The sequence below is a fragment of the Penicillium cosmopolitanum genome (assembly GCF_028827165.1).
Source record: "Penicillium cosmopolitanum strain IBT 29677 chromosome Unknown utg000005l:1.0-4006212.0:1.0-4009387.0, whole genome shotgun sequence".
NCBI classification, from domain to species: Eukaryota; Fungi; Ascomycota; class Eurotiomycetes; order Eurotiales; family Aspergillaceae; genus Penicillium; species Penicillium cosmopolitanum.
Window position 1 is genome coordinate 2,734,132 of NW_026622675.1, and position 27,979 is coordinate 2,762,110.

A 27,979-nucleotide genomic window follows, 5' to 3' on the forward strand; every position below is an offset into this window, starting at 1 on the left:
ATGCATGATACAGTCCATAGATACCATCATCATAGGTATGAATCCTAAAAGGGACTAGAATAGTATATACACACGTGCATCTACAGCGCCATAAAAAATTACGGCTTAGCTGCTCTCTGTCGATGTCGTCATCGTCCCTGTTTTGAAAACTAAATATGGGTGTAGTCAGGTATAATCAGCTCCTATTGGCAGATACCACTAAGCATATGCAGCCCATAATGCCGTCATAATGTACAAATTCTAAAAAGGAATAGAATGTCTTTTGCAACTACTGCACCCTAATAAATACGGCTCAGCTCCGGAAGAGCCTGAACAACCCCGACATATAATTGAAAACTGAATATGGGAGAAGGCAATCTAGATTCCTTCCTATTGGTTGGTGGTATCCATCACACATCCACACGCAACCCGTAGATGCAGTTATCATGGGTACAAATCCTAGAAAGGAATAGAATGTAAATATGTGCATCTATGTACTGCGCCCCAATAAATATGGCTCGGCCCCGGGCTTCGGGGTTGGGGCTAGTAATTCAAAACTGAATATGGGAGTAGTCAACCAAAATCACTTCCTATTGGTAAATAGTGTCAAGCACACATCCAGACGCAGTCCATAGATGCGATCATCAGGCATGAATCTTGGATTGAACAAAAGTTGATATACATGGGCATCTACTGCACCCTCAAAATCAAAATTATGGCTCAGCCCTTCCTACAAATTGTTCCTCTCCATTCATTTTGAAGCTAAATGTGGGAGTAGTTGATTAGAATCAGCTCCTATTGATAAATAATCTCCAACGCACATCCACATGTAGCCCGTAGATGCAGTCATCATGTACAAATCCTAAAAAGGACTAGAATGTACATATGCATCTACCGCGCCTCAAAAATTACGGCTCAGGCTTCCAATCCAGTGGTCTGTTGAAAACTGAATATGGGAGCAGTCAATCAAAATCACCTCCTATTGGTGAATGATATCCAACGTACATCGACATACACCCAGTCCATAGATGCAGCCATCATGCACAGATCCTAAAAAGGAATGGTAGATGTACACCTGATCTACTGCGCCTCCAAAATTCCGGCTCGGCTCATGTGTGAGAACCGGGCTCCGTGGGTGGAGCATCTTTTTTGAAAGCTGAATTTGGGAGAAGCCAGCCTAAAGCCCCCCTGGTTGGTAGACTAACCATTCCTCCCCGATCAACCCGCTCCCTACCTACCTCACCGTGCGGAATCTATTAGGCAGCACCATTTCATTTTCGCGAGGCAAATTCAGTGGGCTCGTACATAAGCTGTACAGAAGTATAAGGATAACGACCCGACAAAGACTTAGCTAATATACACATGGCTCAACAGAACCTGGAAAACATTTCTTAGCAATGTTTCCTTGGCACACCCTCCTGCCAGTGTCAGAGTCACTCAAGGCCCGGCTCGTCAAGACCCCTGGTCGTACGGAGTACAGCACAAAGTACGAGGATAAGGTAACTCGCAGGTCAACGACACATCAACATTCAATCTAAGAACTTTAAATAAACTCGAAGCAAATCGGCTCTTGCGGGAGTGGCGGGAGTATAGTGTAACGGTCTCAAGAACTTTGTACCTCCTCGCGTACGTACGGAGTAACTACTAGCTACATTGGCGTTGCAAAAGTTTGAAACCCCCTATTGCCCGCCATTATCGACCGCCTTCTAATGGCAGACTAGTAGCTACCTAAGATGGAAGGGATACTAACTATCCCATCTCAGGTAGCTACTAGCCCCCCTCAAGTAGGCGGAGACCAGGACGGTCAGCAGGGGGTTTCAAACTTTTGCAACACCACTGTAGTACATGTGGGTCGAAGCTTGATTCTAATTATATCCTACACTCACCTTCCAAGCTACGAGATACAGAGTTTTAGATTATCTAGATCTATTTTTTGCTTACGGGGTATTTTGCGCTAACACCTCAGAGTCCTCAACCATCTGGCGCATGCATTTATTGAAAACGCACATACAAACTTAGACGCACAGAACCACTAGTAGGATCTAGATAAGTCTAGATGGAAATCCATAAGTAAGAATCAGCGCCTCGCATTATTATTACTTCTGCACTGCGGTAAAGATATCAAGCAAGTAACTTGAAGCGAACAAGCAAGACATCCAGGCTCCACGAGTCCCGTCCCCAGCCAGTCAATCCTCTCCACACAGCCATATCACTCAACCCGACAAAGAGCTACACTATACACAGAACTCGACTCCCCTCAACTCAACTCAAACTCAACTCAAGACAGAACGTGAAACTTGATAAAACTAAAGAAATGCCGAAGCGCTGCAATTGGACTAACACATGGAGCAAACAAACGGGACTAACCGAATGAACCCCCAAAGGAAAATAAAAAGGAGTTTAAAAAAATTTAACGAAAAAGAAGGAAGAGAGAGAGAGAGGTAGACTGAGCGGGTAATAGGGCACACAGAAAAGCGGAGCAAGAACAAGATATGGCGTAGCAAAAGTACATCACAAGAAGGGTAATAGTGAGGTAGGTAGTGGTTGTGGTGGTTGTAAAAAAAAGAAGAAAAGGGTTTAATAAAGTTAAGAGGAGTAGGAGAAATTCATCCCCGGTTTCCTTCTGCGAGGGAATCATATTATCAAAACCATTCTCTTTTTTTGGCGATGCGTGGGCCCATCCAGCGGAAAATAAAACGAAAATAAGAAAAGGAAATGGGAAGCAAAACAAACTGCGTTAGGGAGTGTGTTGGTGTGATGACAGGGTAAGGAAAAAATGGTTGGTGAAGGAGAGAGTGCGAGTTGGGATGAGATCGGTTCAAATCAGTTTCAAGGTCAAGTTCGGCAGCCGTCAACGGCTCAGGGAAGAGGAGCAGAGCATTGGGATTGTTGAAGGCGTTGGGCCGTCTTAACGAAGGGAGAAACCCTTGCGCTTGCCCTTTTCTTCGATGGGCCGGCCGCTCTCGAGACGGGTTTTCTTGTCCTCTAGCTCGGTGCGCTGCCGGTCTAGCTGCTCCTTCATCTCGCGGTGTCGGGCATACAATTCGTCTTCGCTCTGTTTGAGCTTGCTTTCCTTTTCGGAAACCTTCTGCTGGAAGACCATCTTCATTTCGGCCTCCATCTTGGACAGCTTCTGCTCGTGGAGGGCACGCTCCTCCTCCTGCTTCACAGCAGGGTTGACCTCCTTGAACACGCTGGGGTCCTGGGCAACACCCATCTGGGTGAGCTTGTCGGAGCGGTAGTTCTCGTACAGGAAGTTGTTGGTGTGCTCCTTGAGCTCCTCCATGTGGGTGCGGATCAGCATCTGGCGCAGCTTGACGAAGTCGCAGTGCTCCTCGTTGTCGACCTCGATGATACCCCAGGGGTAGCTACGGCCACGGACCTTACGGCCATCGGCAGCGGCGACCTCGGAGTTGGCACCGACAACGGCGAAAGGAACCTTGGACATGATCTCCTGGTTCTCGGCAATGGTCTCCTCATCGTCGAGCTCGTAGCGGGGACCCTCGAAGATCTGGATGGAGTGGTGCTGGATATCGGCAAGGATCTAAAAAGAAAAGTGAAACATTAGATTCAACCCCGCTAAACACGTAGAGAGAGGGGGTATTTGGGGGAGGGGGTGAAAAACATACGCGCTCCTTGAAAGCAGCGACCTCCTCGTCGGTCAGGGTATCGGCCTTGGCGATAACGGGGATCAGGTTGACCTTGGTGTGCATGCGGCGCATGACCTCGATGTCCAGAGGCTTCAGGGAGTGGCCGGTAGGCTGAATGAAGTAAACGCAGGCGTGGATGCGGTTGTCGACAATGTTGCTGCGGTTGACCTTGTTCTCGGCCTCGAGGTAGGTATCGAAGCGCTGCTCGATGTTCTCGACAATTGGGCGCCAGGAGTCATCGTTGTTGACGAAGTCACCGAATCCGGGGGTGTCAATAACGCTCAGGCGGAGACGGACGCCGTTCTCCTCGATGTCGGCGCTGGTGGACTGGATGGAGACGGTCTTGGGGATGATGTCGGCGTTAGGGCCAGTGCGCTCCTTGGGAGGGTACAAAGAGGTGTTGAACAGGGTGTTGACAAGGGTTGACTTTCCGAGGCCGGATTCACCTGTAAAAAAGGGGGGTGGTGTGAGCTTCCGTGCGGATGGGTCATTTGTGGGGTGATTCAGTACGTACCGACAACCATAACATTGAAGTTGAATCCCTTGCGGACACTCTTGCGGTGCCACTGGTTGGGCAGGTTGGCGAAACCAACGTAGCCGGTCAACTTGCGGCGAACAACGTTCTTCATATCGGTGGCGGCTTGGGCAACAGCCTTGGGGTCCCGAGAGCTAACGGTCTGGGCGTTACCGGAGATGGGGTTGCTGCGCTCGACGAATGGGGACTCCTTTCCACTGCTGGGGGTAGGAGAGTCCCGAGACGCGACGGGGGATTCAATGGCGGGAGATGAAGCTAGAGAAGACATCAGCGGCGAGTTCTGATGAAAGTAGTCGAGTGTCCCTGAAACCTGGGGATATCGCGACTCCGGAAGGACAGCTTACACATGGCGAAAGTCGTGTTGGAAGGGAAGGAGAAGAAGTGAGACTAAACGATCCCTGCGAATCAATGATCATGTCAGTTCGGTCCTGAAATCCGGGGTGGGAGGAATGATTCCTTTGTCGTATAATAATCTCGAGCAAAGAAAAAAAAAATCGAGGGGGGTGAAGATCGAGAAATGTCAGGGAGGAGGATCGTACCTGAAGACGTCGGAGAAAAGGGGTGGGTATTGGGGGAATGGACGTTGCAGAAGAAGAGAAGCGAACGACCAAAAGCACCTCAAGGGAGGAAGCCAAAAATACAAAAACGAGAGAAAGAGGGCGGATGGGGGAGGAGAAGGAGAAGGGGGGAGGTTGACGGAGTTCCAGTCTGGGAAAGAAAGGGGGGCGGGTGGATTACTTGTGACCTACAGAAGAGGTATGGTACTAGTACTATGTATGCACCAGGTGATCTGTCGACTACGATCATCTGGATTAAGTTCCAGTATGATGGATCAAATTGACATATTGTTATATTATTATTCACATCCTCTTCCTCCATTTATTGCTTAATTTATTGTTTTCTCATCACTCAATGGTGCTGCAATTGGCATTCCGTAGACAATCGCTGTAGCACAGAGATACATCAAAAAGTAGTATCTAGGCTCAGATCTAGACTTGACTGAATTAAACACAAAGTCCAATTTACCCTGCTTGCACCTGTTGACCCATTGAATACAGAGCTGTTGCCGCGGCCGCCACTGCTGAAGCTCCCGGGGTAATCTTGGACTTGGATCAGGGGCTGTTCACGTGAGCTCCACCAAGTGTGGAGAACCAATTGTATAAAGAGTACTCCGTACTCCGTACGAATATCTACTTAAGAGACTACCTCTGTGCTGGGAACTCCAGTATACTTCACTAATAGCATAATAAATAGGATAAGGATATTGGTAACGGCACTATCTGTACATCCGACTCTATTTTCCAACCTTGCTCTTCTTCTTAGGTCGCGCTGCCTCATCATCATCCCCACCACCCGCCGCAGGAGCATCTCCCATCTCATCATCACTGTCTCCGCTACTCTCATGTGCAGAGTCGAACTCCTCCGCAACATCCGAGTCCGATGATGCATCAAAGTCCTCGTCCGGTGAGTCCGAATCCTCATCCGCAGATCCGCGGTCGGCTCGGACAACCTCCTCGTCACTGGAGTCATCCTGGTCCAGTGTTGCGGCAATCAGACCAGAGGCGTCTTCGGTCATCTCGTTCTTGATGCGAATGCCCTTGGCCTTGAAGAAGTCCTCCAGGGGTTGTTGCTCCTCACTAGAAAGAAAGGTAGTTAGTCTCTGTGTGTCTGTGTTTGTGTCTGTGCCAGCGCATGGCTTAACTCAAACGAACGAATGGACATACCGGTTGATGTTGCTGAATTGGTGCTCGCCCAGACCGGCCTTCAAGGTCACGGTAATATCAAAGGTGCGGCTGGCGGAGATAGCACCGCCCACACGCGACATTGTCACCACCGCCACGTTCTCCATCTGAATGTAGGTGGCAGGCTTTGGCACGAAGAGCAGACTCTTGTCCAGGAAGTAAAGCAGTCCCTCGTTGGCCTTGATGGAGCACTTAACTCCTTGGTGGCCGTGGTGACTAGTGAAATCCTTGGACGGCATAATGACCTTCTTACCCGACAATCCGCGGAAAATCTTGGTCACCACCTGGTGAATCGGTTCCTCGTAGTGCGATTGAAGCTTATCTTTGTAGTTCTGTTGCAGCAAGTCCTCGGTCATGTTCAGCTCCAGGCTGATCTCCTCATCCAGCTTCAACTGCATCACCAAGAATGGGTACCGGGTCTGACCCTGGCGCAGGGGTGGGTCCAAACCAAGCACAATCAGTGTGTGAGTATCGTCATTCTTGGGCAGCAAGAAGAACTTCTTGATAGCGGAATATTGAATCTTATAATCGTACGTCTTGCCGCGAAGACGGAAGGAAGATTCGTACATATCGATATCGAATCGACCTCTGGGCGTAAGATGAAGGACATCGAGGAAAGTGGCAAAAGTATCACCAGCCACGTCTCCAATCTCCGCCTTATCCATCAGCGTCTCGTAGAAAAGATTGGCAGCATTCTGCTCCTCAACCTCCTCTTCATTCTCGTCGTCCTTCTTCTCCTCGCCCTCAGCACCCTCAGCGCCCTCGGTCTTCTCCTTCTTCACAGCTGTGCCGGGGATGTAGAAGCGCATCTCGACCAGCTCGTCAGAGCAAGCAGCAGCCTTCCGGCCACGATTCTCCGTACTGCCAGCGGGTTTTCCATTTGTACCGTTCGCATCGGCGGCTGAGAGCGAGAATTCGACGGCCACCTCGTTCTTGCCGGCAAGGTTGGTGTTGGAGATCTCGGAGTAGGGGATTTCGAAGGCGGGTCGGTTCTGCACGTTGAAGGAGAGTTCTGCTTTGTTGAAATCGGCTTTACCCCAATTCCATCCTCGAAGGGCGTGTTCGCGGCTTTCGACGTTGATGCCGTACCAGATTTTGAAAGCTTTGCCCAATCGTTCGAAGTCCTGTTCAAAATGAAAGCGATGCGTTAGTTAAACAAAACCAACCCTTTGGAAACCAGATTCTGGGCCGTGTTGAGGGGAGGGGGGGACATCTTTCACACCTCTTGATCAAATCCATCCAGTTGAATAACACCCGATGTGCGTGACAGAATCTTCAACTCGAATCCTTTGGCTGCGCGACTCCACTGCGCGGCACCGATGTTGCTGCTATCCAGCGTGAAGGTGTCGCCGCCGCCGGAGGGTTTCCATCCCAGACCACTTTCGGCGAGCTTGCATTTTCCTGGTTGCTTGGAAAGATCCAGGTAGATGTTGTCGAAGCTCTCCCTGTTTTCCATTGTTAGCTTTGAGGTGAAGGTGAAAGAGAGATGGGGAATCGGGCGCGCACATTTTGGAGGAGCTCTAAAGCCGATGTGACCGAATGGGCAGGAAGAAAGAGAATCGAATTATTATAGGAATCAGGAAGAGTTGGCCGGGGTAGGTGGGATAAGATGGGGGAGGGGGAGGTGATGGTGGTGATAGCTCTAAGAAAGTCTCGGAGGTCGCGTTGCGGCGCGCCGCAGGGAGGTTGGCCACTTCCGCCCGTTTGGGTTTAGTGTGGTTGGCGGTGCAATCAGAGTTGCCCCAGGCCAATGGCTGTTGATGAAAGAAATATTCCAAGGTTATCAATGAGATAGTCCTATCTTAATGTACTTTTATTCAATGATGACTTTGTGTTTTACTTTTCCGACTGTCTACTAGGCTTATACCCAAATGAGTCAGGTCCAACTTGAAGCTCATTGCCATTGGCACCGAATGTCCGAGATCAATATCGCGAAAATACCTAGGGAACAAAAGGCAAAAAAAGTATAGATTTAATCCAGTAGAACAGATACAGGAACTAGAACTATAACTTAAACCTTCAACTATTAGATCTATAATTATTCCTATCTGTCTGCGTATTTGTATATACTCTACTACAACTCTGCTCTGAGATAGGACAGCTATAAGTACTAGAGGTACAGGTTGTACCCTGTAGACAGACTTTGCCACATTGGCCACAGTTCTTACTATCAGTTTGATAATTTGGGCATACGCCATTACAAGCTGGTTTGCCGCTATTGCTGCATGTGCACTGGCTGGATTTGCAAACAGCTCCGGTAAGACACTAGAGATAATAAGTTCAGTTACTCGAATCTCATTCGATCAGGTCAGGCCAGGTAAGAACGTACAACTTGGCCACAGCTTCCACAGTTTTTACCATCAGATGATACATCAATGCACTTTCCGCTACAAAGAGCTTCGGTCGACGAAGTCTTGAAGGGCCCACAAATACAGCATGGTCCTTTTCCAAGCAGAGCAGGGAGCACGCAGGTGAGGGCTGGATTTGGATAATTCTTTTGGCACCATATAGTGCATTCGGCAAGCTTGACCACGGGGCTTTGTGCCCAAGCAAGGCAGACTAGACAGGTATTGAGATGTTATTAATTTTCAGCTAACGCACCGCTTTAATGAAGAGCGTACTTACTCAGTGCAAACACGAGAACGGTGGTTCTGTGCATTTCTTTTCGCCCTACAGAAGCAATAGTTCTTCTACCAAGGGCAATATCGGTCAGTATAGCACAATTGATCAGTAGGTCTGCTGAAAAACAGTTATTTGGCGGTATTATTATGCTGCTAAATAGCTTTATCTATCCATGAAAAGCTGCCGACTGTCATGATGTTATTATGATCAGTAGCTTTTGCTTCGAGCCTTGGAGGCAGGTCCCTGCCCAGCAGATGATTGATTGTTCATGATCTTCGTACTATCGAGGTATGGGCGAGTCACGCGGGTCTGGTTTCTATCCAATATAGTACCTCTACCGGAGTTGCACGGACTTGGCATGACTCGTACTATAACGGCATTTCATGCGCCCCTTATTACAAGAGTGGGCAACCTTGTGTATACTGACCAAGCATATTTCGCGAAAGCATGTACCAAGTCATCAAATGTAACAAAGTTATTGTTAAACGCCAAGGTTTCTCAATTGATGCCGAGTAAAAACTATGAGCTGGCTACCCGATGGAATCAGATTTCCATAATGGCCTGAAATAATTATCATGTATTTCCAATGTATCAAATAATACTTGTGATAGCTCGCGGTAGATTGATTTAGACTATGTATACCATGGAAAATCATGGATGGCTGGGTTTAGCTTTAATTATTACGAACTGATGGCCAGGCGCGGCAGAACGGGACGGAGATGACCTCATGAAACTTTTCCGCTAAGGAGCCGGTGCAAGTGTGCACTACCTAATGAATCCAATAAATAGGATGGTCCTGTTATCCACAAAGTCAATTAAATAATGAACATGTTCTCGCTAGCCGATACTGTATTAGTACTTTCGAAGTTGCTTCCAAGTTTACTTATTCAGTATCACGAGATCTGTGTTTGATTGCCGCTTTAGTAGCCAAGGACCAACGACATATGCCAAGTTAGTATTCAAATTTTTACTTTAAGGCGCAGACTATTCCATTGAGTTTTCTTAATGATCATTAAGGCGTGGTGTTTAAGGGTCAACCCAACGTGTGTCCAGGTTGTTGGGATGGCGGGTTTGAGGTTCGGTTGGATGTTCATGCGGGCGTGCCGCATGGGTATTTTAATGTTTGGCCGGACGCGATTGGGATTGTCGGTTAAGTCACAGGTAGATATTACTACTATCTAGGTAGTAGTATCATTTGGAATACCTAGGTTTTGGGTGGGGCAGGAGTTGTCACAGTGGAATAACTTGAACTTGAAGGGAACTTAAAGTGTGTACTACCAGCACAAAGTAATTATATATTCCAGTCACCCCGAGGTCCATCCATGCCCGGATCGTGATTGGTCAACAACCTCGAAATTGATGCTTAGAACATATTAATGAAAGTACAAATCTAATTGTAAATCTACTTATTGCATTCTGACTATCCTGTATGAAAGATCACGCAACTACGCACAAGTACATCTTACGGTTCCGGCGTCGCGGTGTGAAACAGAATTGTGGACACTCCAGGATCCCAGCGGGACAGGTTCTTTCGTAAAGAACTCCGTAGTTCTCAGGATATTGCGATGCATTACCTCCCCTCAAAGCTTAATCCTTGATGAAACAATCGCTGCGCACTGATGGGATCTGCCGAAACCACTTTTGAAGTCATTGCCAGTGTTCTAGACCGTCTCAGTTTCAGTCTCAGTCGCAGTCGCAGTTTCAGCACTGTTGTATCCCTAGCTGGACTCCCAACCACCATCACCACTCCACCTATATTCTCCGATCGGATCCGGCAGGGGTGAATGGTGGATGGTGGATGGTGAATGGTAGATGGCACTCGTAGACAGTGGATGTGAATAGTGGACAGAGTACGTTGACAAGCTACAGAGACTGCGTGTACAGTGTGCGAAACAAGACAAGCGTGGAGCTGGATTCTATAATAAGTGCCATCGGGCGCGGGGCTGGATTCGGTCTGTTGTTTCGGGCCACTTGTATCGGAGCTAACGTTTAGCATGGATGACAATGTGAAGACGCGGCAGAGACAGAGAGAGGCAGCAGAGGGTGAATAAAATTGATGGTGCAAGCTAGGTTAGTTTGTATGTATTTTTTGCACCCCTCCCCTGTAAGGAGTCGACATCATCGATGGGGACCAAGCACCCGGCATAAGCATAAACACCCAACTTTGGGAGCCGGGATGTTCAGGCTGGATGTAGATCCTCATTCAACGGGTATCGACTGGTATCCGACGTAATTCGGGCTGGGATCGGGAGTGCCGGGACCAGATAGTAGAATAGGTAAAAGGTGTGGGTGGTGTGAATGCCTGGGATTCCGATACATCGAGATCTGCCACCGGTATGACTGGAGGTTGAGCTGAGCATTCGGTAGAAGTGGAAGAACTGGCATCCATGGGAGACTGGAGAATGGCAATCGACATCATCCTGGGATCCACCAGGCACGGAAGAGGGAGAATTGGGATATGTGATTGGGTGGTGGAGAAGCAAAGAGTGGAGGGAATCCCCTGGGAAGTTGTGGCTCGGCGTATTTATAGGGAGGGTGACCATACAGTACCGCCAAGCAGTGAGTGCAATACACACTACTGTACACACTACCGTACCTGCCGTACTGTAAACCACCACCACACCCCCCCCTTCTCTCTCAGGCTCTTCTTCCTTTCCAACAACCCAGTCATTCGTTGATTTCTGTTCTGCGTGAGAGGAGGCTTTACCCTCGACATGCATCCCACATTCCTTTGCTTTCTTTAGATTGTTCCACACCCACATTCTTTATTTTCCTTTCTCTGACGCGCTGTGGCGCCTCCTGAATTCTTTACTTTTAACCCTTTTTGGCTCGGCTTCTGTCCATTCGCCTCACTCCCACACCACCACCACCACCAATATTATCACTACCACCACTAGACTCGGCTGGTCTCGACTTCACTTTTTCCCCTGTCGTCGCCTCCCCCGACACAATGAGGGTTTCTTCATTGTTAGGGTCTGCGGCGGCCGGTCTGCCCACCCTGTTCGCCTTGTTTTCGCCCATCGCACACGCCCAGTCGTTCGACGCCGTCTCGATTCCCGACCTCGACCTCTCCTCGTTGGGCCGTGTGACCATCACCGGTGACTTCGAGGGTGTCTCGTTGTACGAATATGAGGGCCAATCCGAAATCACCAAGCGACCCGGATCGTCGATTCTCACCCCGCTTCCCAATGGCATCCTGACAAATCTGACCTCCGCCGACGCGCAGATCCGCGACATGTGTGCCTTCACCCAAAAGGACGGAACCTTCGCTGGGATTTTTGTCGGTGGAAACTTCTCAAGCCTGGGTGGAGTTGACTCGCCCGGCGCGGCCCTTTTTAACCCCAACTCCAGCAAGATCACTGCCCTGCCCGGCCTGAAGGGCTCCGTCTCGACTGTGCTTTGCGACCAGGATACCAATCGCGTCTACGTTGGCGGGTCATTCACCTACGGAAAGACCAAGAACGCCGTTGCTTGGTCTGCCGACGACGGTTGGACCAAACTCGCCTTCGATGGTCTCAATGGTCCCGTTGAGTCCATCTTGAAGACCAGCGACGGCCACATTGTGTTTGGTGGATCTTTTGATGGTGTCGGTAACTCAACTCACTCGTCGAAGAACACGAAGCAGGTTCTCAATCTGCAGAATGCGACCATCACATCCGACACCGACTCGTCCCTCAGCGGCTACTCCGACAACCGAAACATCATCTGCTCGACTAGTGGCAAGGCCGCAGCCGGTCAGACATACCTGCTTCACGACAATGCCCCTGGATTTTGGCGCGCCGACCTTGGTTTTGACTTCTATCCGACCAAGGTTCGCCTCTACAACACTCATATGGATGGACGAGGCACCAAGGATTTCCTCTTCCGCGCCCTTCCCGACACTGGAATCATGAACATGACCTATACCGACGATTCGGGTAAGAAGCAGAGCTGCGATTCCTCCTGCCCGCTTTCCGATAGCACCACCGAGAAGTACCGCGACTTCACTCTTGTCAATCCCGTTGGCATGCGTGGATTTGAGATCGAAATTTTGTCCTGGTATGGACAAGGTGCTGGACTGAATGGTATCGAAGTATTCCAGGATCAGATCGTCACCTATGCTGTTGACAAGTACAACGAGCCGTCCTGTGCTGGAATTGAGTACGCGGCAAAGTCGACCTACACTGGTTCCTGGACTATTAAGGATGGCGGATATCTGTCTGCCCAGGTGACCGATTCCAACGCCGACGACACCTCTGTTGTTTACAAACCCGATATCAAGGAATCCGGCTACTATAACGTCAAAGTCTTCACCCCTGGATGTGTTCAAGACAACACTTGCGCCTCTCGCGCCCAGGTCAACGTGACGGCGACTCTCTCGACCGACTCTGATAAATCTCAGCCATCCCCCAAGATCATCCCCCAGACCAACAATGATAACAAGTACGATATGCTGAGCCAAGATTCTGTATATGTCGACGCCGCCAGTGACTCGTTCCGCCCTGCCGTCACCCTTCGGCCTATTGCTGGACAAGGAGATTTCACCGCTGTTGCATCCCGCGTTCAATTCTTACTGATCAACGGCACCGCCACCTCTGATGACTTGAACGGACTCTACGACTTTGATCCTTCTTCCAAGAAGCTCGATACCAGCGATCTTGACAAATCGGACATCAACAAGGCTGGCAAATCGCTCAACCACAATGCCTCGGTTATGACCTTGGCTGCGAATGACGATGTCATCTACGTTGGAGGAAATTTCTCTTATAAAACCATCCACAACATCATGTCCATTACCGATGGCAATGCTACCGCAATGCCCGGTGGTGGTCTGAACTCCGAGGTGCTGTCTACCGCTACTCTTAACAGCACCTTGTATGTCGGAGGTCAGTTCACAGACACTTCCGACGGTGGTGTTGATGGCCTCAACTATGTTGCCTCTTACTCCTTCTCTTCCAAGAAGTGGGTGTCTCTGGGTGATGGTGTCAATGGACGTGTTGATAACATCTATCCCCTCGAAATGAATGTGTCATCAGCGGTCAATGAGACCACCATTGCGGTGAGCGGTGATTTCACTAAAATCCTCGCCCATGGCGATAGCCCTGCTGTCTTCGTTGCCGGCTTCGCAATCTGGGTTCCTTCTCAGAAGGTCTGGTTGCAGTCCCTCAACGATACCCAGATGGAGTTTGCTGGTCGTCTGTCGGCTGTTGCTACCCACAATGACACTTCGCTTCTGGCTGGCAGCCTCGCCACGGATGGATTCAACGCTGGCGGCGCTGTGTCCTTGTCCGAGAGCGATGATGATCTTGACCTGATTCCATTGCCTATGAAGTTGGAACACCCTAGCACCAAATCTGGATCTGATTACACCCAGGGGGTGATTACCGGCGTCTATGATACCTCCTCTGACCGCAACCTCACCATCCTTGGTGGTCGGTTCACCACGACTGCTACCAATGGTTCGACTGTTGACAATGTTGCTTTCCTGAATGGCACTGAAGAGACCCTCACAGGTCTTCCCACGGGCCTTCAAAGCAACTCCACAATCATCTCGATGCTTGTGTCCAATGACACCCTCTACCTCGGTGGAAACATCACAGGAACAATTGGCGGTGAAAATGTGAGCGGCTTAGTGACTTACGATTTGGTCAAGAATGAGTTCGCAGAGACTCAGCCTTGGGGTCTGAGAGGCAAGACTAACGCTGTCAACGCTATCGCTCACCGACCAGGCTCATCTGACGTCTACGTCGGCGGTGACTTCGCGTCAGCTGGAACTCTCCCCTGCAGCACTGTTTGCAAGCTGGATGCCTCGGATAACTCTTGGCTGTGGCCTTCATCAGACATCAGTGGATCCGTGATCGCTCTCAAATGGGCGGATAAGAAGACATTGTATGCCGCAGGAGATATCAACATCAGTGGAAACAACAGCGCGATTGCCACCTTCAGTACCGATTCCAGCTCTTGGACTTCCTTCCCAGGATCATCCAAGTCCGCAATTCCGGGTAACATCACCGCATTCGCTCCCGCCAGCGAAGACATCAGCGAGTTCTGGATTGCGGGTACATCGACCAACGGTTCAGCCTTCATGATGAACTACGATGGCTCCGACTTCAACTCCCCCGGCAGCCTCTTCTCTGATGGCACCCTCATCCGAGGCATGGAAATTCTCCCAGTCAACCAGGACCACTCATCCGTGTCTCTCCTAAACGACGACCAGATCCTCCTGATCATGGGCGAACTGATTATCCCGGATTTCGGCAATGCATCCGCAGCGCTCTACAACGGCACCGCAGTCACACCCTTCATCCTGTCCTCCAAATCCGACGGTCAACCCGGCAGCATGTCCCACCTCTTCTCCGAGAACGAAAATCCCTACTCGAGCGGCAGCGAAAGCCACCACTCAAACGGCATCGTCGTCCTCGTAGCCTTCTGCTGCGCCCTAGGCTGCGTATTCCTCATCGTCGCTGCCGGCGTCATCTTGAACAAGATCCAGCGCCGCCGCCAAGGTTACGCCGCGGCCCCGCAGACCTTCGGTACAGACCGACCAACAGACATGACCCGTCTGCCGCCAGAGTATCTATTCAATTCCCTCGGCCACACGAACCCCACAGCGCCAGCAATCTAATGAAAGCAATTCCTCCCTCTTCCCCCCAACCTCTCTCTTGCACAAAAGACGCCCTGTTCCTAACTAAGCCTTAGCTTAGCTAAGCCTTTCAATTTTTCTTCCTTTTTTTTCTCCGGAAGCAACGCCGCTGCTTATACCCCGCCCCCTTAATGTTTGTTTACTCTGCTGTTTTCTGTTAATGTCAACCAGCGCAATTGCACTGCGATACCTTTCTCGCGCCGGCCGTTTCTCTCTCCTTGATTGGATTGGATTGTTGGTCTCGACGCTTCTCTCCCGTTTTCCTTGACGAGATGATTTGATTTTCAATTTTCTATCTTGTCCTGGTTTCGAAATTTTCCTCACTCCTCTTGTGCATATGTTATGCATCCATATACATGTGACACCTGCCCTTTGTAACTTAGTGATTATGTCCTGTCCGTGGGACGTGGTTAATACAATGATCTACCGATTATGAAGATATTTTGGTTTTCAAGTTGTTCTAGGAAGGTTGAGAGTAGGATTGATGTAGTGGTGTACTCACTCGTAGGGAGAATTGTGAGGGCGAAGATAATGCTTGTCCATGATAAAGATTGAGCTAGACTATCTACATGACCTAACACTCTTGTGGCTTCGCAAGGATCCTTGTCTTTGAGGATGGTAAGGATAAAATCGTAGTCTGTAATGCTATCGTCGAAGCAGGAGAGGACCCTAGGATATTTCCTCGGTGAACAAGACAATGGCAGGCCATGCGCATTTGCAACCAACGTAGGACCTGTTTGGACTCCTATAAAATTCAATGCTCCATTTCCAGTGAAATCGCTCGGGTATCGTGCGCGGAGATCAGGTTTCCCGTAAGTTTGAATGGCAAGAACGGCAGCCTCGTCGGTCAGGGCAACATGTGGAGGCAGGATTGTATGCTGGCAGTTGGTGGTGAAGCCGGTCACCAGTGTGAAGGGTTCCAGTTGCTTTCTCTTGGAAATGTTCTCCTCCATTATCTTGCCTGTAACAATGAAATTGTTGGGGGGTAAACTTAACCCAGTTGGCGAGTTGGTCTTCAGGTCGGCGTTCAGGTTCGTGAGACTTTCCATCCTTCAGATTCTCTCTCATTTGGCGCATCCGTGTGTCTAAAGGTCCGGAATCCTCTTTCGCGGTAGCTATGGTTCGAGATGACCAACTATCGCGAAAGGGCGAGGCTGCCTTTGCGAGAGACATTGGTGCAATTTGCGCGAATTCATGGCCAGGGAAATCTCAAATACTAGTCCATCCTTCATTGGAACAGGCTTCATTCAACACCGAGAACATCGTCAAAGATATATCACCGAATTTGGGCACCATGAAGATTAGAGAAAGCCTGTCATATGGCGGATCTCGTGGCGTTGAAGTTCAGGTCAGGTAACCCCTGTCGACCTATCATCCATACTTCTATGTCTCCAGATACACGTTTTCTTGAAGTAGATCTTCACTCACAGGTACAGAACGGGCATGGGCAGTATTGAACCCACTACATGATACCCCTAGAACGAGCTTACCATTATATTCGCCATTTCCAACCCATGTGCATTGAATCATGTTTGGTGCCGATGTGAATAGGGCACTAGCCCAGCAGTTGTAGACCCTAACAGAGGGGTATAGAATTACTCTGCCGACGCCAAGCCAGTCGCGTCAGTTCACACTGTTTCTAAGGTCGATACCCAATAGCATCGGAGCAAGTTGACGGGGAGTGAAAGGTTGAAGACACGTCTCAATGGGGTTCGAGTTTCGTTCGATGAAGAGTAAGATTCTGGGATGCAATTCTGGGCACTGACAGGACAAGATGGGGCCCAGGCTGTGGAAAGCAAGTCGTCTGTATTGCAAGTTCGCAAGAGAATAAGATATGTCAAAGTACGAAGGTTGGGATGTGAAGGCTGGAGAGGAGAACAAGCCGAGTGCGAGACCCTCGAGTACATCTTGAACGGGATGAAGATCGAATACGCGTGTAGTAGTATTCGCCAGAAGAGGGCATGAGAAAAATGAAGGAGAAGGGAAAATTCAATCGTATGAGTGGAGTGATGATTTTCAGGAACTTGAAAATGTAATAAAGAGCGACGGCGAAGACGGGTTGTTTCATAATATAACTAAGATGGACCATCGAGAGGATTTGAACTTGAAGCCTTGGAATATCACGAGGCTTCGAAGACCACTTTACATCTGGCCTGATCCCCCGGCGTAGTACTCCATGCTGGGTCGTCGCCCAATTGTGGCTGCCATGGATCGACGTTGTTGTATGCCCATTCGAAAAAAGGAAGTCTCAAGAGCAAGTAGGCCACCGTTCTTCCACATTAGCGACACCCTGTGCCGAGAAGGCAAGATACTGGAGCTAATAGCCATGTTGCCTGTGATGCACACCGCCGATATGGCGATTGGTCGGTCGGATGAATGGCTACCCATAGTATCTGTTGGGTATTCATGCTGACGCCTCGTCTGGTATTGAGAACGAAGCCTTTAGGGAGATATATAGATATTCTCATGCTTGGGGAAGCTTGGTCCGCAAACAAGCCCCGTGACAAACCACGTCTATGGACTGCGCATTCGCATTCAGTAATGCCTCATCGGTGATGATAGCTGGCATTTTCCGAACAAGCGCGGGATTGAAAAATTGGAAAAGATATTGTTGGGATAGAGGCGGCGACTATCAGAAGTTCAAGAATGTACTCGTTCCGCCACTTGCTCAAGGCAATGGTGTTGTTCAATGATACTTGATATTGCGACCTCCACCGGATCGCAGAAATACTTCAATTTGTCGGAAGGTCCGCCTTGCTTCGGCGCCCACCTGGAATGCAGCAATGAAATGATTAAAGTACGATGCTTTTCGACGCACTCTCTGGTCTTTGGACTTTGTTAGTCTCCGGTATCGCCCTCGCAGGGTCGATTCGGCTTCCTTAAACCCCCCCCAATCCGCTTTATTTCCTTGTAGGATGGATCCCTCCTCTTGCATTCCACGAGACATGCATTATGGGAGTCGCTACATAAGCGACTGGTCCTGTTCAGTCCATACTTCCTGGCGCTCTCCCGGAGGAACGAGACGTGGAGAAAGGGCCCGAGATTCGAACTGAGTTTCCTGCTTGCCGGAAACCGACCAAGTAGAAGAGTCGTCTGTAGACTGGAATGTTCTTGAGGTTGAGGATGATCGATCCCATAACGACATTGGAGAATTATGTATCTGCAGTAGGGAACAGCGATATTTTGGTCTGAAGTCTTGGAGAGTCAGTATCGGACACAACTTTTCGTTGTAGGGAGTTTGACGCATCTTACGCTTAGTTCTGGTAAAGGCAACCAACTTGAAATAAGGTTGGAGTCGAGAGAGCTGCTCGCATGGGAAGATCTGGAAGAAGGGAAGCCGTAGAGAATCAACATGGAAGTTGTTTATGTTTTTGGGTTTATTGTCACTTCCCTTTGAAGGTTCGATTTGGAAGTTGGGTTGCTCCTTCCTGCGAAAGGGGAAAATTGTGACACTTAGACAACGAAGTATAGAGTATAGTATATCTAGATATATCTAGAAGTAAGGGAGGGTACTAGTAACATACATTCAGGCCTATATTGAGAGTCCGATAAAAATACCTCCAAAGCCTGAAGGAGAGGGAATCCAGATTGCCCCAGCAGGGGCCCGAAAGATGAAGAAGGCGGTTTGGCAATACCCAGACCAGTAGAGAAAGAAGACTTATAAGCACATTGCATTATGCGTGTTGCAAAGCAGTGTTTTCAAGATACAAACACGCATAATTGAACTAGGTTGAATAAGAATGAGCCTTTAGCCTCGATTGACTCTACCAAAGTATGGTAGAAGTTTGATATTAAAATACTAGTATCGGATATCTACCGCCGTAACCCTAAACTCCACGAGGAAAATGAACACATGCGCACACCACGCCATCACACACGAGCAGACAGAGGAACACACACACACGAGTATAATGCACACGACACGGTACACAATACAGACACAAGAGGGGTCCACACACACGAGAGCACAAGGAATACATATAGGCACACAGACATGCACACCTATACGACATAGGGGCCACCGCACCCACATAGGAACACATCACACACCAAACGGCATAGGCACAGGAACAGACGGCACGCACACAGGCCAGACACACAACAACACACGCACCGAGAGAGAGCCGCCGAGAGAGAGCCACACAGAGAGCCACAGAGAGGGCCACAGAGAGGGCCACAGAGAGAGCCACAGAGAGAGCAGGAGGAAAGAAGCCCGAAGGAGAGAGAGAGAGAGAGAGGCGGAGAGAAAAAGGGAAAAGGAAAAGGAAAGAAATGAGATCCTCCGAGCGCGACTGCACCCAAACCCAACTCAAACGAGCTTAGAGATCGTGTATCTCGTACCACTTCTTCTTGCAAGTCGCATTGCCGAATTTGTAAGACCCTCCATTGGCCTCGATGTGCTCCGAAACCTTCTTCCAAGAAATCTTGGGACTCTGGTATGCCTGCGCTTGCATCTGCTGATACTGCGCCGGCGCTGGCACCGACACTGAGGTCGGGGTGGTTATCGCACTCGGGGTGGTGTTCATGGCTGATATGGCGGCGTTGGCGGCGAGGTAGGGACGCACAGACTTCTCTGTATATAGATCCACGCCCTCGCAGAGAAGTTGAATCTAGGAAAATGCGGTGTTAGTGTTTGGAAAACGCTTGCTATCGGGGGAAGTATAAGATGTGGTGTTTGCGTTTGGGCTTGTGTTTGTGGGTAGGGGTAGATGTGTGATAGGTGTGCATGCATAAAAAGAGGAGAATAGTTAGTACTCAGTACTGTACTTACATCGGTATCTGTCCATTTCGGCTTGCGAACTCTTTGCTCCTTGGCCTTGGTAAGATTTCTATACCGCCCTCGCAGGGTCGACTCGGCTTCTCTAAATCCCCCCCATCCGCTTTATGTCCTTGTAGGAGAGACCTTTGCGCTTGCATTCCACGAGGAATGCATTGCTACATTGGCGACTCGTCAGACGAACGAGTGGCTCTGGGGTAGAGATGTTGCTTTCGTGAATCGAGGTGAGAGTTTCTTGGTCTGTCCAGCCTTGAGAGGCCATGTTACTCATATAAGCCAACGACATGGGTGTTAGTGGTGATGCTGATGCTGCCGCTGGTGCTGGTACTGGTGCTTGCACGTCATATGCATGATATTGCGATGCTTGGTATGCAGTGGATGTCTGGGGGTTTGACAGGCCGAGATCGCCGGAAAATGAGGTAGGGCTCTTGTGATTGGGGAACCCCATGAGGGGCGCGAATCCTGGACTCGTGGAGAGATGGGTGTATGGCTGCGAAGAAGATCTGGGATCCATCGCCGGAGCACTCAAGCTTGGTAAATCGTGCCAACCGCTGTATAGATCCTCCTGCGTATTCCATGCCGGGTCGGCGCCCCATTGGGGGCGCCAGGGATCGACATTGTGTTGCATTGGAGGCCATACTTCGTTGCCGGAAAACGACACAGTTTGGGGATGATGGGGCATTATCCCCCCGACTGCTGGAAGGTTTGTACCGTGGAAAGTGAGCCCGTGGCTCATGGTAGTGCCGTCTCCCGGGGTGTCAAGGGTGGTGTCAAACGACATCAATGATGTCGGTGTGTCAGCGGGTTTTCCTGCGAACGACGGGCTTTCAGTGTAAGGTATGTTTTGTACCGGCATGGGATGTCTGTAGTCCATCATCGTCTCTGCTGCATTGGGATATCCAATGCTGTCAGTGCGTTTGAAGTCGAATTCACGATTTATACCCCAATTGTCACCGTCTCTTGCCGCCGGCGAGAGAGTGGACTGTTGTGAAGCAGCTGCATCTCTGGGAAAGTTGCCATATTCTGGCGTGACAGTCGAAGGTTTAGAAAATCCTGGGTCACCCATGGAAGGAGGAGTGTTCACCATGCTGCACAAAGTATTGCGATGAGCTTTGTCCTTTTGGCGTCTTTGGGTTGGAGATTTGTGGACACGAGACAAGCGAGGGGAGCGAGATCCCTCTGCTCGTGATATTTTCTTCTTTCTTTGGGAATTAGGATAAAAGTATGAGGGCCATTGTGTCAAAAATTCACAAAGTGAGAGTTGGGGCTGATTGAGGGAAGAGAACTGGTCTGAGATGAACCCGCAGTGGGAAGGTAAGTCCCTCTGGAGTGGCAGCCATTGCTCCCGAACCCCAGGGTTTACAAAAATGTCCAACATGATAGTAGTATGAGCAGGCACGATAATTTGGAGAAAAGTTGGTGTGATTCTTCCCAGTCTTCCTTCTCACACTGGCTCACCGCAACTATTTCTTGATTGATAGATTTGGTCGTACACGGGATATCGCTGGGTGTGGATGACCGTTAAAACATATGCTCTTTCTCTTGCACCCCAGGACCCAGTGTCAGTGCGCAACGGCTACTATACCGCTGGTTGTTCAGGATGCCTGCAGGAAAAAATCATGATATCAGCCTATGTCTCATGTAGGTGAGGGTTTTGCCTCCCCCGTATAGCATCACGGGTTCACAACTAGGTGTCTCACTTTTCACTGAGTATATTATCAACGTTTGATAGCAGATTGAGAGAATATTGAGCACAAAATGACGTCCTAATTAGTGGATTGTGGGCAATTGATCTGATTTCGAGAAAACGAGATTAACCCAGCGGGGAGATATCTCGGCTTGCGGCTGCACGCAACGCTGTCTCAGATCTTACAACAATCCGAGTGCTGTAAAGGATGAGAAAGTCGATTGAGAAACTTGAAACTTGAATGAGTTGGGCCAAAATTTCAAAGGCTCTCTTTTATAAGAATTTCCACGAATATTGAAAAGACGAATTCGCACCAGAATTTATGGAAACATGCACCATTGAAGGCACAGGGGTAAATAAACGGCCATCTACAAAGTTAAAATAAGAACGAACTTTTCTAAGCCCTTGATATGCACCCTAGCCATTTCAACCTCGGGCCGGCCCTTAGAGGAACTCATAAACGGTTCCCCGGAGTCCAGACCGTTGGACCATTCCCAATCGAGCGAAAAAAGGGTAGTAGTTCAGATCAGACATCCAGATCCAGAGTAGACATGGATCGTTACCGAAATGACACCAACCCTAGCCGAACCAAAAATCTCCGGGTGGCTGAAAATATCCGCTGTTTTGATCCACCCCCCGGATGTTTCAGATAATAATATTTATGATGTGCAGTAGTGCTTTTGGTTTTTCTCGAATTCGGGATTGGATCATGTCTTTCTGAGGTTTTTGTGAGACACGTAGACGGGTAGAGGAGATGTTCATGTCAAACTTCAAACTTCTTGGAGCGGCTGAACGAGGGCTTTCAGAAAGCATCCATCTCACTAGGCGAACTTCAACTAATAGCAAAAAATAAAACAAAATAAAAATCGTGAGGAAGAATTATGTTCTCTTCATGCCTAGTCCATCCTCGAGTCATGGAGACCACTCTAATCTCGAGCCGGACTGTAGCAACCCCAGCCCACACTAATAACTAACAGCCCCGAACCAGATCAACCCAGGCCGTGGAGAAGGCCATCCATCGAGCGCGGAAGTTCAATTGCTCGGAATAGTGCTCATCGCCCCATTCCTAGTCTTGGCTCGGCCATTTTGAGAATGCCCATCCTCCACGGATAACTACATGGGGCTTGCTGGAGAGGCTCTCTCTGTTATCCGCTCCAATGGGAAGAGAACCAGGCTTGAACCAACCGTTCTGAAAAAGCAATTATAATAGGGGTTGGGGGTAGCGGTATGCACGACCAGCGGTTTTGAGTTACCAGGGTATTTGGAGGTTCGGTGACCTGTCTATTTCTCTGTAAATGAGTTCTACCAGAGACAAAGGAGAGGGAAGTTAATTTTTGAATTAATGGTGGAAGAGGGAGACTCGGAGAGGAAAGATAAATTTCAGTACTAAGCTCAGAACTCTCGGAAGAACTTGAAGTTGTCTCTGCCTGATACAAAAGGTTGAATGACAACTATATACGAGAGCGGCAAGATCATCCTCACGACACGCCGTAGACCACTCCATTCATCGACTAACCGAAACCCGACTAGCACCAGACTAACACAACCGGCGATTGGCTCTGTTTCAAAGAAGCTTCTTTTCCCTAGCATGAGTATGAGTGAATATCCAGATAGTGCCGAAATCAGCAGGATGGAGAACCAGTCTGCAGCAATGCGAACGCGCAACGGCTGCTGTCTGCATCCCAGTCCAGGGAGGAAAAAGCAGGACAGGATAGGGCAGATAGATCGATCGTCCATTCGGATACAATCCCGAGAATTTGGGGAGCCCGGATACTCATCACCCGTTGATCCACCCACTAAGATGTCTTTGTTGTCGTTTAGGCACCATTGCCTCAGGTTGGAATTATCAACCGACGGGAGGTCTGCCTCGTTGGGACGAGGGGAACGCTTGCATGTGCGGATAATTTTGGGCTGCTGTTATTCGTGCCGCTTCTTTAGAGGGAATAAGACATTTAGCCTGACTTGGGCTCAAAATGAAACAAATCTGGGGAAGCTGGAGACATGGCCTGAATGAGGTTGGTATAACAATGTTTGGGAGCAGGTTTCTTTTACCGATACGAAGGTTGGAAAGTGATGATGCTAGTTTTATGGGTTGGTTTAGAGTAAGGACCTCGGCCATGGAGATAGTAGTAGTAGAGCCTGAGTACCACCCATCCTTTATAATGAAGTGCTTTTGTAATAAGCATCTCGTCACCTTTCCAATTACATAGGCCGGCCTCAACAACAGTAGAAGCCAAGAAGAATCGGACAGGAAAGACCTCGAGACCTGGAATCCAGTTCCCCCGCCCCGCAAATTGCTAGACAAAAATGTTCCAGATGAGAAACATTTCTGCATACATCCAGACATGTACGTACGCGCTGTCGCGGATATAGGCCCAATGGGTAGTAGGAAAGAGAGACAACTCAACCCGCACCCCGCTGTCTCTGATAATTTCAAGGGATACTGGAGGTCTCGGGTATCGAGATAGCCGAATCCAATGAGCAGGCCTGGCTTTATGTGAAAGAAAAAGAACCAACTAGGTCTCTCAACAAGTAAAATTTCTGACCGAAGTGAAGTACAACTCGCTATTCTCGAGCAAGATCGAGAAAATGATATTGTAGGTCAAGCAGCAATGACAGGCACTCATACAGAATGTCGATTCGAATGTTCATGTGGGAAGGAAGGGGGCGTGCGTAAAATATCCAAGCTAGACGACATTCGGGAACCAGACTCCTCCTCTGGTAATGGTGGCCGTCCTTGAACAGGTATATGAATCTCTCTCTCCTCGGCACAAGACAATGAGACGCGTCGATCGAGAGTGCCCTCCAAAGCGGAGGCCAGACCCAGGACGGTCATCCCCGGCCTAGGAGCAATATTCCTGAGCTGGATGTTTTCTTTCCGCTTCCGTCGGCCAGCTGCGGCTCTCCGGGATGCAAGACAATCCAAAAGTCGGTCAACAAAGAGCACTAGAGCCAGTCAGAATGTTAAAATTAGACACCAGAGAGGGAGAGGGAGAAGACAAACCGGTCAAAAGGGTCAAGCTGAAGGCATATAATATGATCGGCGAAGTCATGAATGCATGTGCGAGCGGAAAATGGCTTGCGAACGAGACCAGGCTAGCTAGGAAGATCCCGAGAGCAACCCGTGCAGTCATTGATAGAATTTGGTATAGCCAGCGCTCATGACGTCGAGAGAGCAGCAGAAACGCGGTGAAAAGTCCCATCAGCAAGCTCGCGACAACGAAAAAGTAGATGTAGACGAAGGCGAGAACTTTCATGTACATTCGTAGCAGCTGTTGATTGTCGAGGAGGCTGATGTCCACTTTTTTTGATGGGGTTATGTCCATGCTGGAGAACAGTGCAGCCGTTACGTTGCCCATTAGGTCATTGAATAAATCTTCTGTATATTGCAAGCCGACGGGCCCGACCTCCGAGCTAGTCTCCGGACAAAGAGCCTGCTCAGCTAGACTCTCAAGTAGACTTGAAATGGCGGTCCATTCTTGGGTGGCACCTCGGCTAAATGGGATCTCCATGTCTGTGATCGTACTTCGTATGAGCCCAACTGCTCGTTCTGTACTGGGGCGCGGCTCTTCGCATACAAAAGAGAATGTCTCTGCCAGATATCTCAACTTCAAGGTCACATCAAGCGTCAGGGCTAGAATTTGTGAGCCCTCGAGAAGCAGAATGAGGGCGACATGGAACGGGAAATGAAGCTGCACCCAGAGCTGCTGGGATAGTTTTCCGAGGTGTCGCCGTGGGGATATGTCAAAGTAGACTTGCCACAGTAAATACTGCGTTTGGTCAGCGCAGCCTCTCAGGTGGGGGATCAGGGGAACCCACGACGTTGGCAGTGACACCCAGTATGTGTACAAACGACCATTTGGTCCACCCCCCGGGCCGAACCGTCTTGTTGACAATTCGAGTGATCGCAATAACCCCTTCTCCAATAATGATGAGCGTGAGAAGACCCATTCGTACGTTCAAGTGGGTTTCCTGGAATCCAATGCCGGGAATAGACAAGAAACCCCCATCACCGTCCACATTTCAACTCCAAACAGAACGAACCAAACGGTCCATATTCTAGCGCGAATATCATAGGCCCATCGGAAAGCGAAATACATCTGCAAGAGTGTTAGCAACTCCAGTAATCCCGAATCCGCGACCCAGGAGAATGCCAACACACCCCGATGTAGAATATCGTTGTCATCCAAAGCACAGCAGCTGTATATAGTAGCCCTCTTGCAGAAGGCTTCATATGTTTGTAGACGAAAAAAGTGTTGATGGTGTACTGAATGGCTAGCAGCGAGCGACTCCCAGCAAGAATCAAACCCAGAGACTGGAAAGCCCAAACATTCTCACCTCGGACACGGGTCGTGAAGCGAGATCCGGCAGAGGCAAACCCGACCATTGCGCCAAGCTGAAAGCCTTTGCAGATTCTCTCAAAGACGGAGTCTCGTGCGAAGCGGATGTCGAACAAGGTGACTTGTAACCAGGTAAACCAAATCACCCCGAGAAACCCAATGTATGCACCCAAAGCTAAGAATATGGCCATTAGAACAATGCTTTCACCGCATCAAAGACCCCGAAGAAGTCGCACCTTTCACATTATTGATCTCGTGGGTGGCAGTAAACGTCGAGAGATTGGCAACGAAAAACAAGTCGAAGAAGAGCTCGATAGGTGTCGCGTCTGAGTGACGGTAGAGACGGGGGGTGTTTTCGGTCTTTTCAATAGGACTGGAGATCCATGATAGACGTGTGTCGTGTACGCTGGGTACCTCACATTAGGGGATGCAGTGAGAAGAGAGCGCATCTGGACTTACGGGATGCCGTTCTCCAGACCCGCATTTTTACGCAAAGGTTGTCGAAAGATAGAAAAATTCCATGAAGGAGGATTCCATGAAGGAGGCATGTTGTATATTGCGAGAGAAGTAAAGAAAACAAAATGAAATTCTCCGTGGGGTATCAAAAAGGGAGAATCTTGACTCCAAAGATGCGTAGGTTCGAATGGCAGGCGCAGACAGCAGCAAAGCATCGGCCATGGATAGTACGGGCAGGAACAGCAATTACACCATAGGTACATCTTCATCATTCGACTCTTCAGTGGCTGAGGTCGTTATGGGTGCGCCGATGCTTTCCAATCCTCGCGACTGCTCCAGAGCACCAGCTGCTGCACCATCTGCATCTCCCTCCACACCAGCCTCCTTTTTCAGTCGCTCATAGTTGTCGCCCGCTTCCTTAATCAATTTCTGAATTTCCACCTCACGAACAGCGATATCCGCCTTCTCTTTCCTCAAGTCTTCCATCCGGCTGATCATCTGTGTTTTGGACGTTTCCATCGTCGCCAGAGACAAGCGAAGTCTCTCGAGGCTGTGTGATAGCTTCGGCAAGGACGTCATCTTGGGAGGTGTTCGAGGACGGTCGATGCCATCTGATCTGCTACCAATAGCAGCCTTGGTTTGAGTGGCTTCATAGGCAGCCTTCTCCTCTATATCGGAGTCTTCGGAATCGGATATTCCCTCGGCATCATTAATAAGCTCGCGCATCGCATCGCGATCCTTCCGCTTCTGTTCGCGCTCCGCTTTCTTGCCCAACGAGATTTTCCCATCCTCCACATATTCGTCAAATCCTTCCGCAAAGTCTTCGTCGTCCCTTATCAAGCGCGTGTCCGTATGCTCCTCCTTATCGCCGCGAACAACCGCATCCCAGTCATCATCATCTCGGGTGGCATTGTCGTCCAGCGCAATGTAATCCTCCTCCTTCAAATTGGCACCATGTTCTAATGCTAGACGTTGCCGACGGGCCTTCTTTTCCCGGATCTCGGCCTCCGACGGGATCGCAGATTGCCCTGATACCTTCATAACCTCGCCAAACTTGGCAGCAACGTCGACGGTTCGGTCTTTTTCGTCGTCCGTGCTGGCTTTGGGTGTGGAGGGGGTTGAGTCGCGGAGTTCTTTCAGGTAGTCGTTGCTATAACTCGGTCGATCTGAATCCTGTGAGACTCGCGGAGCTGCCGAGGAGTCTAATGTGCGTTGCACAGCGCTTCTTTCCATCGCTTTGCGGCCAAGGCCATGTCGCTTTGGAATAACTACCCCGCTGTCTTGGTCGTCATCGTCCGCCATTGAGGTCTCACCAAAGGACAGGTTCAATTTGGATTTTTGCTTCGCTTTCGGGCGTATAGGTCGCTTGACGACGGGCTCTGAATTGAAGATATAGAGTCAGAAGCTGTATCGTAGGGCTTTAATGCCTGGCAGTGAAAGAATATAGAAACAAACCTGGCGCCGCGCCAACTCCATTCCCTTCTCCCTCGTCCTCCTCATCGCCACCAATTTTGCGGGGCTTCCTGCGATTTGCGAATTTAGAGCTCATACTTTCGACAAAAAGTAAAG

The 27,979-nt window shown here is 49.4% G+C and overlaps 8 protein-coding genes across 8 annotated transcripts; 1 reads left to right on the forward strand and 7 right to left on the reverse strand.

The window, feature by feature from the left end:
• Positions 1-2,887: 2,887 nt before the first annotated feature.
• aspB (septin AspB) lies at positions 2,888-4,432 on the reverse strand (the record flags this gene model as incomplete). Its single annotated transcript, XM_056628670.1, has 3 exons — positions 2,888-3,523; positions 3,609-4,075; positions 4,144-4,432. 3 exons carry the CDS (start codon positions 4,430-4,432, stop codon positions 2,888-2,890), a joined length of 1,392 nt encoding a protein of 463 aa, XP_056491404.1.
• Positions 4,433-5,458: 1,026 nt separating this feature from the next.
• N7509_004034 (FACT complex subunit POB3) lies at positions 5,459-7,425 on the reverse strand (the record flags this gene model as incomplete). Its single annotated transcript, XM_056628671.1, has 3 exons — positions 5,459-5,801; positions 5,889-7,030; positions 7,129-7,425. Coding segments are annotated over 3 exons (1,782 nt in total), but the record flags the coding sequence as incomplete, so codon positions are not given.
• A 4,053-nt stretch (positions 7,426-11,478) lies between these two features.
• On the forward strand, positions 11,479-15,132 carry N7509_004035 (uncharacterized protein; the record flags this gene model as incomplete). The annotated part of the gene is made up of 1 exon (XM_056628672.1): positions 11,479-15,132. The coding sequence occupies one exon, from the start codon at positions 11,479-11,481 to the stop codon at positions 15,130-15,132; it is 3,654 nt and encodes a 1,217-aa protein (XP_056491406.1).
• Positions 15,133-15,560: 428 nt separating this feature from the next.
• N7509_004036 (uncharacterized protein) lies at positions 15,561-16,199 on the reverse strand (the record flags this gene model as incomplete). The annotated part of the gene is made up of 1 exon (XM_056628673.1): positions 15,561-16,199. The coding sequence occupies one exon, from the start codon at positions 16,197-16,199 to the stop codon at positions 15,561-15,563; it is 639 nt and encodes a 212-aa protein (XP_056491407.1).
• Positions 16,200-19,469: 3,270 nt separating this feature from the next.
• N7509_004037 (uncharacterized protein) lies at positions 19,470-19,937 on the reverse strand (the record flags this gene model as incomplete). Its single annotated transcript, XM_056628674.1, has 2 exons — positions 19,470-19,636; positions 19,922-19,937. 2 exons carry the CDS (start codon positions 19,935-19,937, stop codon positions 19,470-19,472), a joined length of 183 nt encoding a protein of 60 aa, XP_056491408.1.
• A 75-nt stretch (positions 19,938-20,012) lies between these two features.
• N7509_004038 (uncharacterized protein) lies at positions 20,013-21,014 on the reverse strand (the record flags this gene model as incomplete). Its single annotated transcript, XM_056628675.1, has 1 exon — positions 20,013-21,014. One exon carries the CDS (start codon positions 21,012-21,014, stop codon positions 20,013-20,015), a length of 1,002 nt encoding a protein of 333 aa, XP_056491409.1.
• A 3,223-nt stretch (positions 21,015-24,237) lies between these two features.
• Positions 24,238-26,502, reverse strand: N7509_004039 (uncharacterized protein; the record flags this gene model as incomplete). Its single annotated transcript, XM_056628676.1, has 7 exons — positions 24,238-24,560; positions 24,619-25,384; positions 25,434-25,586; positions 25,628-25,714; positions 25,777-26,129; positions 26,191-26,360; positions 26,414-26,502. 7 exons carry the CDS (start codon positions 26,500-26,502, stop codon positions 24,238-24,240), a joined length of 1,941 nt encoding a protein of 646 aa, XP_056491410.1.
• Positions 26,503-26,656: 154 nt separating this feature from the next.
• On the reverse strand, positions 26,657-27,959 carry N7509_004040 (uncharacterized protein; the record flags this gene model as incomplete). The annotated part of the gene is made up of 2 exons (XM_056628677.1): positions 26,657-27,789; positions 27,866-27,959. The coding sequence occupies 2 exons, from the start codon at positions 27,957-27,959 to the stop codon at positions 26,657-26,659; spliced, it is 1,227 nt and encodes a 408-aa protein (XP_056491411.1).
• Between the last annotated feature and the right edge of the window lie 20 nt (positions 27,960-27,979).